The 15,798-nt window shown below is 49.9% G+C and overlaps 1 protein-coding gene across 50 annotated transcripts in view; it reads left to right on the top strand.

Moving 5' to 3' along the window:
- The first annotated feature begins 3,354 nt into the window (after nt 1-3,354).
- CELF4 (CUGBP Elav-like family member 4) overlaps nt 3,355-15,798 on the top strand; it is a 295,620-nt gene continuing 283,176 nt past the window's right edge. For 40 of the 50 annotated variants that reach the window (XM_081078114.1, XM_081078136.1, XM_081078135.1 and 37 more), the window contains exon 1: nt 3,473-3,901. In XM_081078114.1, the coding sequence (XP_080934240.1) occupies nt 3,616-3,901 (286 nt within the window). In that variant the 5' untranslated portion in view covers nt 3,473-3,615. Of the gene's footprint in view, nt 3,902-15,798 lie in introns of all 50 variants that reach the window. The other 10 variants (XM_081078145.1, XM_081078133.1, XM_081078118.1 and 7 more) reach the window with 8 other exon arrangements.

The raw sequence follows: 15,798 nt of genomic DNA on the forward strand, positions 1-15,798 counted from the left end.
CAAGGATACAAAAGAGCCAACCTAACTGTGTTCCTTACAATTTTCTCAGGGGTCCTGATTCTTTATTGTATTAGCTTGAGTCACCTGGATGTATTATTTTATCCCCACACTCTGCTAAGACAGAGAGGTGGGAGCCTAAGAGACCCAGCTCTGTACCTTTAAGACATCAATGCCTTGGCAGAGCTGCTTCTGCTGCTGTTTACACAGGGTAGTTCCATTTTATGGGCTTGGCGTCCAGGTCACTTCTGCCCCAACAAGCTGGGGGGAGGTGGGGCATTTCACCAAACATCTGCCAGCAAGCTGAGAGGTGAGGAATGTGTTACCCCTACGAAGAGACAGTCCAAATCCAAAATAAGCCATCCTCAGGTGGGGGAGATGGGAGGGTGGGAAAACTTCGCCTAAGGAGGGAGCTTTCCACAGCCTTGCGTCCATATGTGGAAAGACATAGGCAGGGGTCATGGTGCAGGGGGCAGGGGCATAGTCCTGGAGGGAGTCGGTACTAGACCATATAGAGTTTTTACAGGCATCTGAAATAACCAGATGCCCCTTATCATTAACAATTCCCACCCACTCCTGCCCAGGGGCTGCTTTACTTAAGTATTGGCTATTATTACCAATAATTCTATGAATAATGAAACACCTGTGAATAATTTACTTGGAAGGGGGTCTGGGGTGATGGCAAGAAGAGTGGAGTGTGAACCTCACCCACCCTCCCTTGCCTCACTCAGCTGGCTTCCTTCACTTCCCCTTGTTCTTGCTTCACTTTGAGCAGGTGAGGGGCAGAGAGAGAAACAGAGACCTCAACTAGGCGATATTCTCCTAAGCTCCCCTGTTATGGAAGAAAATATATTCCACTTCCATTGTGAGATCCTGGATGGTGGGCACCAGTGCCACAAAATGTTTGAGGAGAGGTTCTGGGTGAAGTTATTGGCCTCTGCTGATGTGTCCTGAGGGAAAGGGGAGGAAGAGGTCTCAGCTTGGTGGGTACACATACACACACACACACACACACACACACACAAACACACAGGCAGAGTGTGGATACAAACAGGGTCTATGTACTCATGCACACAAACACCCAGTCCTGACAACACATACACAAACTTCCGAGCCACACGCTCACACCCTCCGTGTGCCTGCCAGGGCCATGCACCTCATCACGGCACGTCACAGGCACACCAAGCACACAGCCACATGGCAGAGAGGCTCTCTGTGTGACTTTCTGTTCGATTCCATCAACGTGGGTGATTCTGAGACCATCATAATGTAATAGATCATGTAAGCCTGGGAACCAACTTATGAATTAACTATACTTACACACACTCCCATTAAGCAAAGGCTGGATAATCTTAAAAGGAAAGGATGAAGTTCCACAGTTCTCACAATAGTACTTGCTGTGTGGTTTGGGCCCAGGATCCTCGGGAGAGGTGTCCCAGGTGGGCCCTGGGCCTGGGGCTGCAAACCTCAGGGCCTCCTCAGGCCTCCTCCCAGCGCTGGAGAGCTCCGCGTTGTGGTTGTACCAGACGGGCTTGGTCTCTAGCTTTCCAGGCAGCTGGGGCATCATTTCTTTAAATAAAATTTTAAACATATCGTCTGGTAACGTCATGAAATCCGAAAGCAAGAAAAGAGAAACCCATAACACCCGAAAGGGGTGGGAGGTGTGGGGGGGGGGGGGGCCAGACCAGGGTCAGGCCAGCAGCTCTGCTCCGCAACCCGCGGGGGAGCGGTGCGTTATTTTAATTTGCTGGCTTCTGAAGCCCAGAAAAGGCTGCCCTGGAAAAGCCACTGTGGGAGCGGATGGGGTGCAGGTAAATATCATTAAAATGAAAATCTGTTCTCCCAACCCAAGTTCACTACCAGCATTAGCCCCCAGAGGCGGGGCTGCCTGGACCCGGCTCCCGTTCCAGCCACTCCCTTTCCCGCGCAGCCGAGGTTCTGGGCCCCGTGGGCCTGGCGTGCAAACCAGCGGAGTCCCGGCTGGGCGGCCAGACTCTTGGCTCTCGCTCGCAGACGCGATTCCCACCCTCGCGCTTCTGGAGCGGGAGGGACCGCGGACCAAGCCTGTGGGTGGGGGAAGCGCACCGCGCGCCACTCTGGGTCCGGCAGCAGCCCGGAGAGCGACGGGGGGCTTCATTTCTTTGATGGTAGATTAAGAGGGGGGAAAAAATTAAATTTGAACCAGTAAAGCAGACGTGGGCAAAATCAAGCCGGTCCCTCGCGCTGGCCACCGCGCCCAGGGCCTGCCACCGTCCCCGGCGGGAGAGCGGGCCGAGGCTCCCGGCTCCTACCTTCCTCCCGCCAGCCGCCTGCGGGACCAGCCGCCGCTCTTCGGGGCGGGCGAGGCCGTCCGGGACGGAAACACCCACCTCCAGCCTTCGCAGGCGGACTGGGACGAGGGTCGAGCCCGGCATCAACACGCCCCGCGCCCACGGCGCAACCCAGCAGCTCCCCAGTCCCGTCCTCCCAGGTGGCTCGGGCAGCCGCAGATGCCGGGCGGGAGGGCGAAGACTTGGGGCTGCTCTGGCGGGTTGGGGACGCGAGGAGGAAGAACAGCGGAGACGGAGACACCGAGCGCGCGAGCGCGCGCCAAGAGAGCTCTTGTCTACAGATTTATCCACAGAATATATATTTATGTCGCTTTTTGTTTCTCTCGACACTGATCAATGCGCACTCGGATCGCCGGGCGTACTCCCTCCAAGCCGGCTCGCTTTTTTCTAGTCTAAGTAAATAAAGGGAACCAAACGGGAGAGAAAAGCGCCCATTCCGCCGCTGCCTTCGCCGCCGCCCCGCCCGCCATCCCGGCCTTTGCCTCGTCCGCCTGGCGCCCGAATAGAGCGCAGCTCGGTGGATGACGCCCCCACTACACACCCACACACACAAAAATGAACACCTATGTTTTTAAAAATATAAAAAGTTGCACCTGCTGCTATAACAAAAAGAACCCCCCAAAAGGCAAAGAGGAAGGAGGCCAGCAACCCGATTCCTAACAGGCACCCGCTCTTCGCGGCGGCCGCGCCGGAATCTCAGCGCCTCCCGAAGAGCCATGCGCCTGGCGCTATTTATAGCCGGGGGCCGTCTCGGACTGTACCACCGACGCTCGCCGGGGCCGCCGACGGGGGAGGCGCGCGGGGCCGGCGCCGCCCCACGCCGTCCGGCTCCCGGCCGCCGCCCGCCGTCGTGCGGGAGCCCCCCGCCATCGTGCCCTCCTCGGTCCCCGAGACCCCTCCTTCGCGCGCGCCCTCGCCGCCCCCACCCCTGGTCTGACTGGGAACTTGAACCGGTCCAGCCTGTTTAAACGGAAAGGACAGAGATCCTGTCTGTTCAATGTAAAAAAAAAAAAAAAAAAAAAAAATCAGATCAGACCGAAAGAGAGAGAGGGAGAGAGAGAAGAGAAGAGAGGAGAGGGAGGGGGGAGAGGAGAGAGAGCGCGAGCGCGAGCGAGCGAGAGAAGAGAAAGAGAGCAGAGAGCGAGAGGAGAGCGAGATACAGCGAAACCGAGGGGGAGAGAACCCGAGTGTGTGTATGCGTGTGCGTGTGTGAGCGCGAGCGAGCTTGCGAGGGAGAGGAGCGAGAGAGTGCGAGCCAGAAAGAATAAAAGGAAAGAAGATTTTCTCTATGTATATAAAGATGGCCACGTTAGCAAACGGACAGGCTGACAACGCGAGCCTCAGTACCAACGGGCTCGGTAGCAGCCCGGGCAGCGCCGGGCACATGAACGGATTAAGCCACAGCCCGGGGAACCCGTCGACCATTCCCATGAAGGACCACGATGCCATCAAGCTGTTCATTGGGCAGATCCCCCGCAACCTGGATGAGAAGGACCTCAAGCCCCTCTTCGAGGAGTTCGGCAAGATCTACGAGCTTACGGTTCTGAAGGACAGGTTCACAGGCATGCACAAAGGTGAGTGCACCTTTCCCTCCCAACTTTGCTGGGGAGAAGGAGCTGGCGGTCGGACCGGCCGGCAGGCGACGGACTAGCGAGAGACGGCGCGAGAGGGAGCCTCGGGCGGACGCCGAGGAGGGAGGCGCTCGGGCAGCGGAGACCAGGACTGGGTGCGTGGGGAGCTGTTGGCTGGGGCAAGACTGGGTTTGGGGCGACGAGCTGATAGCAGCGGTGCCGTGGGGAGAGCAGGGGGAGCAGAATATGAAGAGAAAGGCAGAGAGGATCGAGGGGAAATAGGGCTTGAATTTTGGGGTACAGCGACTTAAATGATTGGGACGGGGACATCTGCACCGGCCGAGTCCGGGACGTTGAGCAGACTGGCAGACGCTCAGCCGACCAGGGAACGAGGTGCTGTCCATCGCCGTGGTGCTGAAAATACTAAGAGGAGATGGTCTCCCCCTTCCCCGCTCCGGGCCAGAGTAGCAGGAGCGCAGCCGTCTAAAAAGGAGAGAGGTGACAAATTCAAAGAGATATTTTTATTTCGCTATCAATGTAACAGTGAACTCTCCCTGTAGATATATGTACCTCAGTAATCCGGTTGTGGTGTTAGTGGTGGGGGAGGGGGTTGGATGTTTGAAGGAAGGAGGGACAAAACCTAAGGCAAGAATTAGCAAGGAACCAGCCATCCCCTGGGTGGAGTGGGGAGTCGGGGAAGCCTGAATGATCCCCTTCTCGGGAAAGTAGAGCTTTTGGGGGGAGGGGGGAAAGTCTGTGTTTGCAAGATATGCATTTTAAAAGGTATAGCCTAAATTATCCCAAACTCACCATGCAGAGAGGTTGATAGTACGTTATTTCTCTCCCTTGAAGCAGTCATTGCTAGTGAATGCTTGGGGGAGGGAGAGACAGAATAATTAAAGAATTAAAACCCAGCAACTTTTTAGGAAAGTGGTCGTGGGAATTGTCTGAAGCCTGCCTGTGTTCTCCTTGTTTTATTATCTTTAAGGCAGAGCCCCAAATGTGTTCAGTTGTAGAATGTGTGTGGGTGGCTGGTGGGTGACGAAATTAGCCCAGTGCTCCGCTCTCTAACAGTAATGTATCGGATGTGCAATGGGGATTAACCGGGGCTGGAGCCGTGTGGGCAAGTTAAATGTTTTGTGAGAGAGATTGATCGGCAGGCAGGGAAGGAGCACCGGGCTATGGAAGTTGTAAGGGATGTGTATGGACATTCTGTTTTTAATAAACAGTAGTGTGGAGAGCCACGGAAGACGCTGTGTTTGAGCTAGTGGCTTTAAGGATGAAAACACACACACACACATGCACATGCACACACACCCACACACAGAGAGCCGCCTCATCCTTGGCCACAAATGGGCTATGAACAGAGCCGATCCTCCAGCCCATTAGGTGCAGAGCGCAGAGCTGTCTGGCTCTCTAAGCAGCAGTGGTTTTCACTATCACAACCTTCCTCCTTCTCCAGCCCTCCCTTCATCCGAATACTAAGCACAGCTCCAAACACTTCATAGTTGGAGTCCCAGAGAGCAGTTTTTATTGGCTTTAGCATCTTCCAGCTTGCCTGCTGAGGAGTAAATCTTAAAGTTAATGGCATGTGGAGTAGTACAAAAATACAGCAGAATGGAAATATACTGAGTTTTTTGGGGTGGGGTGAGGGTGGGGGCTGTAATGGAGAGAGAAACCAACCTTTATCCAATATGGAGAAAATGTCTGTTGAGAAGATAAACTGAAAAGGTGGAATGGGGAGGCGGTGTTCAAAATATTTGATTCTTTCCCCCCCTCAAGTCAACTATATCTTTGTAGTTTTTCCCTTTCCAATCAAGCTCCCTACAAGCTAATCAAGGTTTGTTTCAAACCTTTGTCACTCTAACACGTCCCCCATTTAAACATAGTAATGATTAAAATTTAAAAAGCATGGTTAGGGAAATCCTTTGCCCATCTTAATGATCAGTTCTTGTGACGATTTAAGATTTTCAAGTTAGAGGAAAAAATCAGAACCCACTAGAGGCAAAAGACAGTTGTGAAGAGCTGAGCTTCCTGGGATCTGGGTTGGGGCAGTTTATTTTTTCTTTATTTCAAATGACGATAAACTTTAACAATATGCCTTGGTTTCTTCTCATGAGCCCTTCTTGTCATCACTGTGTCTGATGTTATTTGGACTCCCTTGTATTGTAGCAAAGAAGTAGAATTATCCTCATTTGCATAAAGAAGGTAGAGAAGCTTATGATATACGTAGTTATATCGCATACATCATAACATATATATACATACACACATCTGGCCAGGATTCCTAGGTCAAGCAAAACTTCGTTTTCTAAATAATTCTCCCCCTAAACTGACTCCCTCCGTGGCAGGCAGGCCCGTTGGCTCCAGCATGCTGAGTGCCTCGTCGCCGCAGCTCACCCTTCACAGCCTGAGCATTTTATTTTCCCTATGAAACTTCCGGCCTCTCCTTCCCTCAGATTTTTACAGGCAAGGATGGGCCACAATATCCCTAAGAGTGCCTGGAAGCTCCGGGAGAGCTGAAAAAAAAAAATGAAACAGTTTCTGAGGTCTGGTTTATTCAGTCCTAGAAGAGTTGGAACTCTTCTTTCAGTGATACAGCCTGATTTATTAGCTAATCCTGATAAAATAAGCCTCCGGCCACCTTAAAACATTACTTTATGCCGTTGGTGATTAATTACTGTTAAGTCAAAAAGCACGATGAGGCTTGAAGAATGACGGTTGCATTTGGCTTCTAGATTTTCCCCAACTCTAAATTGACAGCATGAGGCTAGGGATAGAAACATGCCTTTGTTAAGCCTGGTTTCAGGGCATATTTGTGGCTCTTTCTTTCCCCTTCTTGAATTTCTAACTTCTAATGAATCATATGGGATAAAATTGAGAGACATCACAGAACAGTGGCCTCCAGTGTGGATGGCATATATATAGTATTGGTGAAAGAAGGAAGGAAGGAAGGAAGGAAGGAAGGAAGGAAGGATAAAAAGGAAGAAAATAAAAGAAAAAGAACTAAAAATTAAATTAAATGCACGAGATTTCAGGTGGATATCTATTTGTTGGCCACCTGCCATTTCAGGTAACTAAAGAAGGAAGGAGTTCTAAGGGTTAATGGAATACCTGCCATGCGTAGAGTGAACCTTAAAAGGCAATTACTCCAGTCAAATTGGGAGTCTGTGGAGGAGGGAGTGGGTGGGTGTTGTGAAGCAAAACTAGCGGTATCAGAGAAAGGGTGTTGGGCTGGGGTGGCAGCAAATAGCAGTTGTGAACTGGGGTAATTACTGTAAAGGTAACTTCACCCCCTGAAGACCAGAAAGCAATTGGGCAGGGGGGAGATCTGGGTGCTAGGCAGAGAAGGAAAGGGGAAAAAAAGCCCAGAATTACAATTTGAAGAACCAACACCTAAATAAAAAAAACCCAGTTTAATGCCACTTCTCGCAGCTAACTCCGAGTCTTGTTTTTTACCCCATTAGAAGCACTTTGAGAAAGATTGTTTTCCCAGGCTCCAAAGAGAAAGACAATGTACTGTTGATTAAAAAGGAGAGAGGCCAACTCCTGGGGTAGCAGCAGAAGTGAGCTAAGGACCAATTTTGCCCCTTCCCATAGAATTTTTCTCCCTTGGAGAAGGGAACAGGTCACCCACTGGTTTAGTTCCTCCCTTCTGTCACTTTTTATTTATTTCTCTTTTTTATTTTTATTTCCTGCAGAACCAACTGAGGCAGTGACTTAAAATACACACACACATAAACACACACACACACACATACATATTGGATCACACACAGGAACAAGCCCACAATCCATTCATAACTTTGGTCTAGCAGGATAGGAGGCAGCAAAGACGGAGCTGCTGGAAGACATAAAGACTAGTGCTCTCTGGATAGCCATATTATAATGCATTATCTTTGAAGTCATTTAAGTCCAATTTAAGTGGTATTTAGTATAATATTTATGAATTAATGTAATCTAAACATAGGGCTGTCCCCAAAGGTTTAAACAGCCTTTACTACTGATGTGTGCTTGTTCCCAGAGCCTACAATGCATTTTAATGTAAACAGCAAGTCCACATCACAGCCCCTCTTGTTAACCAGTCAGAACACATCTGTGGCCTGGGTAACCACTTTGCATTGAGATTCCCCCCACTGCATGGAGGAAAATCTACTCTACTGGCAACCCCAGGGGCTCCCAATCCAGGAGCTACAACTGCAGGAACTTTAGCCCCTCATACTTTCACACTACATCTAGAGGCAGGGTGGGGACAGAGTAATGGAACCTTCTGTGGATAGAGCACTGGAGAGTATATCATTTTAAAATATACTCCTCAGCAGATGCACAACCTCTCATTTCAATGGTATCTGAGGAGGCAATGCCTGAAGCCCCATGATGTGAGGTGCCTCTGGGAGAATGGGAAAGGGCAAGGGTGATGGTTATGTTTTGGTGGTTTGTGAACGTCTTCATAAAATTATGTCTCGTGTTTTCACGTAAGATGTAACAATTCTCAGAACATTGAGTTTCCACCACTTGACTTTAGCTGAGAGGGCTCGTTGGTTTTTTTTGTGGTTTTTTTTTTTGGTTTTTTTCCTGAGGTAGGTGAATTAAAACCAGTGAGGCTCTATCTGATTTCCGTTTTCAAATGAGTCTCAGAGACAGGGAAACTGAAGTATCAGCGTGGGCATATGCTCAATTAAGGGGAGCTTTAAAAAAATTACTTTGAAAACTAAGAATTCATTTCTGTCCAGGGAAAGACGCTGATAGAATGAATGGCTGGGCACACACCTATAGTTTTTAAAAGAAGGATATACCTTGTGAGAAAGAGATATGGCAAACGGGATAGCTGTAATAAGAAAAGAAGAAAACCATTTAAAAAAAATATATGTTTCATTAAAGAAAATGAGCAATAGTAGTCATTACAAAAAAAAAAAAAAAAAAAGCCTTCAAACTCCAGATGTCGACAAGTATCCCATTTAGGAGCAAAGAAAAAAAAATTGGGGAAATGATCACTTTATTTAATGATCGGTGGTTATTTTCTGCTTATGCATGATTTCATTTATCTTCTAAACAGACTTCCTCAGAATCTATACACACAAATAAATCACTGTGCACATGTGCACGCCAATGCGTCCATGTGCAAGCATGACTAAGCGCATCCCACACGTGTGGGAACCAGAGCTGGCCTAGATTTCACTGCAATTCAACAGGGAGACGTTAACCCTCTTTTCCCCCCTCAGCTTTAATGGGAATTCTAGATTGGGTTGAAAGAACCCCTTGGCATACTTTCACTCTCTCCACCTGCTCTAGTTGGCTGGATGTGTATGGTTCCTCAAACACAAAACAAAATAAAACAAAAAGAAAAGCTTTTCTTAAGGGAAGTGATAGCTTGGAAATGACCCAAAGGAAAACAGTTACAGAAATGCATGCCATGGAGATGCCCCCCGCACAGGCGTGTTGTACGGTCCACAGAGTGCTTTTAACGAGCTCGTTTGTTTCCAGGGCCATTCATGATGGCCAGTGATCGCGCCACACTGCAGCAACTTGAGCTTGGCCATCGCTGTCACTATTATTAGCATTATCATCCTCATTATTATAATTTATATACCAGGATGGGAGATGAGCTTCCGAGTGACCCTTGAGAAGACATCTGAGACACCACCTCCTTGGTTGAGAGCTGGTCTTACTTACCTCAGATAGATTTGGGGAAAACACTGCACGACTCACCCCTTCCATGTTAGCAGAAGGTGGCCCGTTTCTAAATTGACCCAGTAGGGACCTACTAAACAGGATTTGGAGTAGGCAGGCTATAGAGGAGAGAGAGGTGCAACAGAGACTAAGGCCCAACATTGTAGGCAAAAAAGACAAAGACAAAGAAAAACAAAGTTGTGGGGCCAAAATGCCAGCAGGAAGCTGGGAGCAGTGGTTGACAGTGGCTGACACTGCAGCAGCTTCTGAACTTGGAAGGAAAATCCCATGTGACATGCAGAGAGAATAGCTAGACAGTGTGAAAATCTGTATGTTCCTATGGGTACGAGAGGATTGAGAGAGGGAAGATGCTGCACCCTGTGGAGGAGTTGTGTGAGTGTGTGAGTGTGTGTGAGTGTGTGTGAGTGTGTGCTCGTGCAGAGAAGCGATGACAAATTCAAGTGGCATGAAGATGCTATTAAGGGTAATTTCATCTCGCAAGGCTATATGCATGATCAAGAAGATGGTCCGTGGATAAAAGGAAAGAATCTTGGGAGAATGACACTGTCCTTGTGATTCCATACATGTTCCAGCTCAGAATTCTTGGCTTGGGTTTGTCAAGGATCTAAGTTTCAATGTGGAGGTGTGCTCTTGTTTGCCTGTCTAATATCCCCACCCAGAAGTCCAAGTTTGGGAGAGGGTTCCATCGCCTCCCACCCATCACCCTTTGAAGGCTTGCTTGCTTCTGCTCACCGATCCACTCATTTCAGAACTGACCTTTCATCCAGGAGCGGAGTAGCCAGACGCAGAGCCCAGCTCTCTGCAGAGATAGTTCCCTCCACCCTCTTCATTCCTTTTCCCACCCGCTGCCCCTTGGCATCCCAGCCTTGCTTTTCTCTTGTAGTGTTTTCACATACACCCATATGCTCGTGTGCACGCGCGCGCACACGTGCACACACACACACACACAGGACTTGGCCAAATCAGTCAAGTTGGGCACTCCAAGCAGAATGCTGCATTTCTCCTAAATGCAAGCAGGGTGTGGCAGGGATCCGGCTGCCCACCTTTTGGGCTTTCTAGAGAAGCTTATTCACCTCTGTTACCTTTGCCTTTTCTGAAGGCCTTTAAATACACAGACTCTCCAAGAATCACGGAAAGCACCCAATCCTATACAGATAGCCTAGGGAGTGGAACAGAGTCCTTCCCAACTTAGTGGGAACCCTTTTATTATCACCCTGCATCTCCCTCTTTTCCTTCTTCTCCTTGCCATTTAAAAGGCTCTCAAAAACCCCAACATGAGACCTGAAGAGGAAGACCCACATTCCACTTGGCAACATGGGGTACAGTTAAAGATGCCAGGGCAGAAAGACAATGACAGAGGTAGAAATGGTGGCAGAGGAATTTCCAGACTGATATGCTTGCCCTCAGGGTATCCTCCTTATCCGCTCATCCAGTTTCCAGTGGCTCTGGGTGAGTATAAAGCTGGAGTTGAAGCCCTGCCCATAGGAACCAACAAGGCAGCCAGGTGGGCAGGCTCGGGGTAATTGCCCTCCTTTCTGGGTCCCTCTGTGAGTAGAAGGGGATGTTTGGGAACTACGCATTTACAGGGCTTCTCCCCTTCCACCTGCTCCACATTTGGTTTCTGCTATCCTCCCTTGTATCTCCCCTCCAGCATGAGCTGACTAACACTCATCGCACACAGAGCGATTCCCAGCAGCTTAGCTCAGGAACACATCCTACGAGGCCATCTGCAAGATGTAAATAAATGGGTGCCCTCATAGAGACAGACGTAGTTCTGGTTCCGTGAGGACAGAACAACCAAAAATATTGATCAAAGCTCAGGGGGAATAAAATGACAATGTGCTGGCCTCCAACAAGAGTTTAAATGACAGACACTTCCGAAGGCCGGCTCTGGACAGCGCATCAACTGACCGTGATGTTACTTTATTGCAATACACTCGGCTTTAATTAATTATCACCTTTGTTGAAAGCATCTCCAGATCAAAGGTTTCTAGATACGGAACAGATCTTACTAACAAAGCCCCCAAGCATTAGGCTTTCCCACAGCTCCCTGGCCAGGCAAGTGAGCCTTCTTCCCATTTTCTCCCCTCTGTCCTAGCTGTTGGTGTCCTCCTCTTTGCTGAAGATAAAAACAGTTCTTGCTGCACAGTCACTCTGTCTTAGGAGCGTGAGGGGTGCCGTTGGCCAAGGGCAGGGGGCTGCCGTTCAGCAGCTGTTTCTAAAATTAAACGAGACTTAGTTCACCTCGATCTCTCTGGCTGAAATGGGGAGTGTCGACAAAAGAAAAGAGTTCATGGAAATGCAAAAAGTGTGTATGAGAGAGTGTGTGTGTGTGTGTGTGTGCGTGCATGTGCACAAGAGCCGATGTGCACATCCACATAAATATTATGGGATCGATACATTTCACATTGGCTGCCCACACCTCTTAACTTCTCCCTCCTGTCTCTTGAGCACCTATGCTCCCGTCGTATTTCACTCTGAGAAATGCTTGCAGCTGAAGCGTGCATAGGTAACGCTGTATTGAACCAAGGCATCGTTTTGATTCAGTTGTAGAGTCTGGGTGCCCATTAAAGGACGCTTCTCGCCTGGAGTAGGTGGTGCCTAAAGAATCCACTTCTCCACATATGACAGGAACCTAACTCCCCAGAGTCCCCCAAACCTACAAACTGACAGGTGACTTACTTGAAAGCAACCCTTGGAGTCATTCTAGGCAGATTTGAATGCCATACGTGGCTGTTTGTTCATTATTCTAATTTAATGATGCAGTCACACCTAATTAATCCATGTCTGGTTTATTCATACATTATGTCTTAGGATCCAAAAGATCTCTCTAGCTAGCTGGCTTCCCTTTACAGGGCCGAGGGAAGAGTCTTCCCCGACAAGTGAGCATGTCTGGGTCCAAACAGGAACAGGTCCCTGTAGACTGATTTGATAGAGGCACTCCCTGATGCCACTGTCCACGCAGCTAGGAATGACAGCAATCACAAAGAGATGTAGTAATGAGATCTGTGTGCCTGGGCAACACACACATGTGAGCACACAAAGTGTGCGTTCTCCCACAGAACCCTTCTAACAGGCAACGGGTGACACCCCCATGTGTGACAAACAACGAGGCCTCGTGGAGTGGCAAGCGTTCCCACGACTGGGAGTTTCCATGCAGAAGGTGGAGAGGCTGAGCTGAGCCAACCTTCCCTCTTTGGCTCTAAGAAAGTGGAGCGGGATTCACTACTTCCACCGCACAGAGAAAGAGACTGAGGCTGGGAGCGGCGTGCCCCCCAAGTCAGGCTGCAGCACGGCCTTCAGCGCACCTCCCCGTGGCTGGCTCTGGCCAGACTGCGCCCAGCGAGTGCTGTCTCTTGCCTGGCAGGTACATTGACAGAACGAGGCATCAACCTAATAATATCCTTATAAAGCCAAGCCTCCTGCGCAAGTCCTAGGAGACAAGAGGCATCTAAAGATCAAACACTACATCACAGTGTATTTGTAGGAACTCTCTGATTCTGCTACCTCCCTATAATGCTCTAATTGACTATTTGATCAGCTCTAAAAGGGCTGGTGTTCACGACAGACTCACATATACTTGCCCACTCTCATACGCATGTACACACACACCCCCACGCCCACATGCCACATAAGCGCATGCACACAGACTTCCTCTCGCACATGCCCATGTGCCCCCACTAGCTCATCTAACGAGGGTAGATTTTCACAGGAGATGCTTGAAGGTGAGTGAAAAGCACACACCTCAGATGATACATGCCCTTCCAGTAAGGGGCTTATCAATACCTCTTAAAGAAATATGACAGCCAGCTCAAAGTGATTCTGTTGTGTGGACAAAGGTCAGCGTATAGATATCCATTATTAATAATATCAATATCTTGGTTGACCAATATAACCAGAAACTGGATCATGTCACTGCTGATGGGCAAGGCAGGGAGGACTCCGTGGCAACAGCAGGAAATTATGCCCATGTAAAATTAATCATATTGACTGGTTCTAAGAATATATGGAGAGGCGAAGATGCTGGGAGTGTTTGCCGTGGTGGGAGAGGGGGACCTTGTTCCCAGAGGCTTTATGGTCTTAAGCTCCTGGAAGGAGACCAGGAAGATGGAGGTGTCCCTGAGTGACCGGTGAGAACACTCTCCCTCATCCGGCCTCTGCTTTCCAGTGGGGTGAGGCAGAGGAGACATGTTCTCTGAACAGGAAAAGAAAGAAATAGGATCCCCTAACCATTATCCACCCAACATATCCATATCTTTCTGTCAAATCAATACTTGGCTTGGCTTGGTCTCACCAGATGAGGCACAGAGAGCATTCTTGCACCTGCTGTGTGATGAGGTCTACCTCTGAGGGGGTGGCATGAGCCTGAAGCAACATTCCCAGTTATGTACTGGGATGCTGGTCCCGCAAGCTGCCAGTGTACGCTCTACAACTTAGGGGTCCCAGGAGGAAAAGCATCTAATCAAATCAATCACCATGATTGGGTTCTTGGCACCAGCTGAGCCGGGGGCTCAGGGCCTTACCCCATCATCATTGCTGGTAGGAGCAGGAATATTCTGGACTCCAGAAAACCATTGCTCACTGAGACTCACCATTAGTCACAGTGAGTGGGAAGGAACGAGAAGGCCATGTGTCCTTGGCCATGGAATTCTCTCTGGGCATGCCCCTGACCCTTCACCCCCTAGCCCTGCACAGCCCCCGCTCCAGATGTTCCTGATCCTCCTTGGCAGCCCTAGCAACACCTGGCAGGGTGTTCTGAGGGAAGAGAGGAAAGGAGAAATTCCCAGTGGCTGGGAGCTACTCGGACAGGGAGAGAGGGAACAGGGCTGGCCAGGGAGGCCCAATAAGCTTTTGTATCATTTCTTTCCTCTGGTCCCAGTGCTTGTGGTCAAGGCAGCTGGAAGGGAGCCTGTCTCAGAGGACAGGTGCCATGGTGGGGTAATGATGGATGATAGGAGAAGGACTGCTGAGGTGCCGGGGAGATGCTTTCATTGTAACTGAGGGCGAGGAAATGGTGCCTCTGGCTGGGATATGAGGTGGGGCCCCTTAGGGTGAGGTGCTTCCCTTCCAATAGGGAACACTTAGGCCTCAGCAAACAGGCCGCATCTGATCCTCCCTTACCCTGGTTGGCCTCCCCCACCCCCCACACCAGGCATGCCAAGGTTCAAGCTCAGAGTCCCCCTCAGGTGCTTAAACCCAGCCCTTGAGCCAAGGCCTTGGCCAGTTTCTGTGCTCCTTCCTCTGTGGCAATGGCCCAGCTTTCCTAGCTGAGCCCCAGCCCCTGGGACCACCTGGGACAGTTCCCAGACCTCAGGATTCGCTCCCAAACACAACAGGGACTCTGCATGGCCACAGAGGATGAATGGGAGGGCGGGTCCTGGCGATGAGGTCGTCCTTCGTCCAGAGCTCTGTCCCTTACTCAGCCCCAAACCTAGGTCGAAACAGCACTAGGAGGACTTCCCAGAGCCCAGAATCCACGCCCCAACTCTAGACCTTTCCTTGGGGAAGGGCCCCCAAATCATGCTTGTGGAAGGGCTCCCCTCTCCTCCAGCGGCCGCCTGCCCTCTGACGGTGAAAGGGGGAACTTCCTGCATGCAAGCGCGGACCCCCGATGCCCTAACGCAGCTGCTCCTCCGCAGCCCAGGCTTCGCGTCCAGGAACCTCTCCCGCACCCATTCCTTACCCCTACCGTGAGGGTGGGCCTCTTCTCTTCTGAATGGGAGCCCCCTACTTGAGTGGGCTGTGCAGGACCCTGGGCCACATATCCTCATTGGACAAGTCAGTCGTGAGCCTGGGGGCACCAGCAGAGACGCAGGAAACAAGAGAGGAAATCAGAAAATTCAGGAAGTATTGTAGTTTCAGTATGCATGTGAGTTTTGTTTCATTTCAAAAATGAATCGCTGGTTTATGATTTAGTATGTGTTTTGTTCTTAGTTCCGTATGTCGGGGCACCAGAATCTTCCATACTCACAACCCTGTGCCTGATGAAATAGGCCTGGGCAGAGGACCGAGCCATTAGCACACCCACCACCCAGGTCCAGCTGAGGCCCCAATGCAGCGACCTAAGTCCAACTGGTCATCAGAATGAAAGAGGCACACGGCAGGAGAACCACCACTGGCTTCTTTCAAGGCTTCATTTGCTGTTCCAATTTAAAAAAAAAAAAAATTAAGTAAAGCATAAGACTTTCCTCATCTTTATATTATTTCAG

Source organism: Rhinolophus hipposideros (assembly GCF_964194185.1).
Source record: "Rhinolophus hipposideros genome assembly, chromosome: 17".
Classification (NCBI taxonomy): Eukaryota; Metazoa; Chordata; class Mammalia; order Chiroptera; family Rhinolophidae; genus Rhinolophus; species Rhinolophus hipposideros.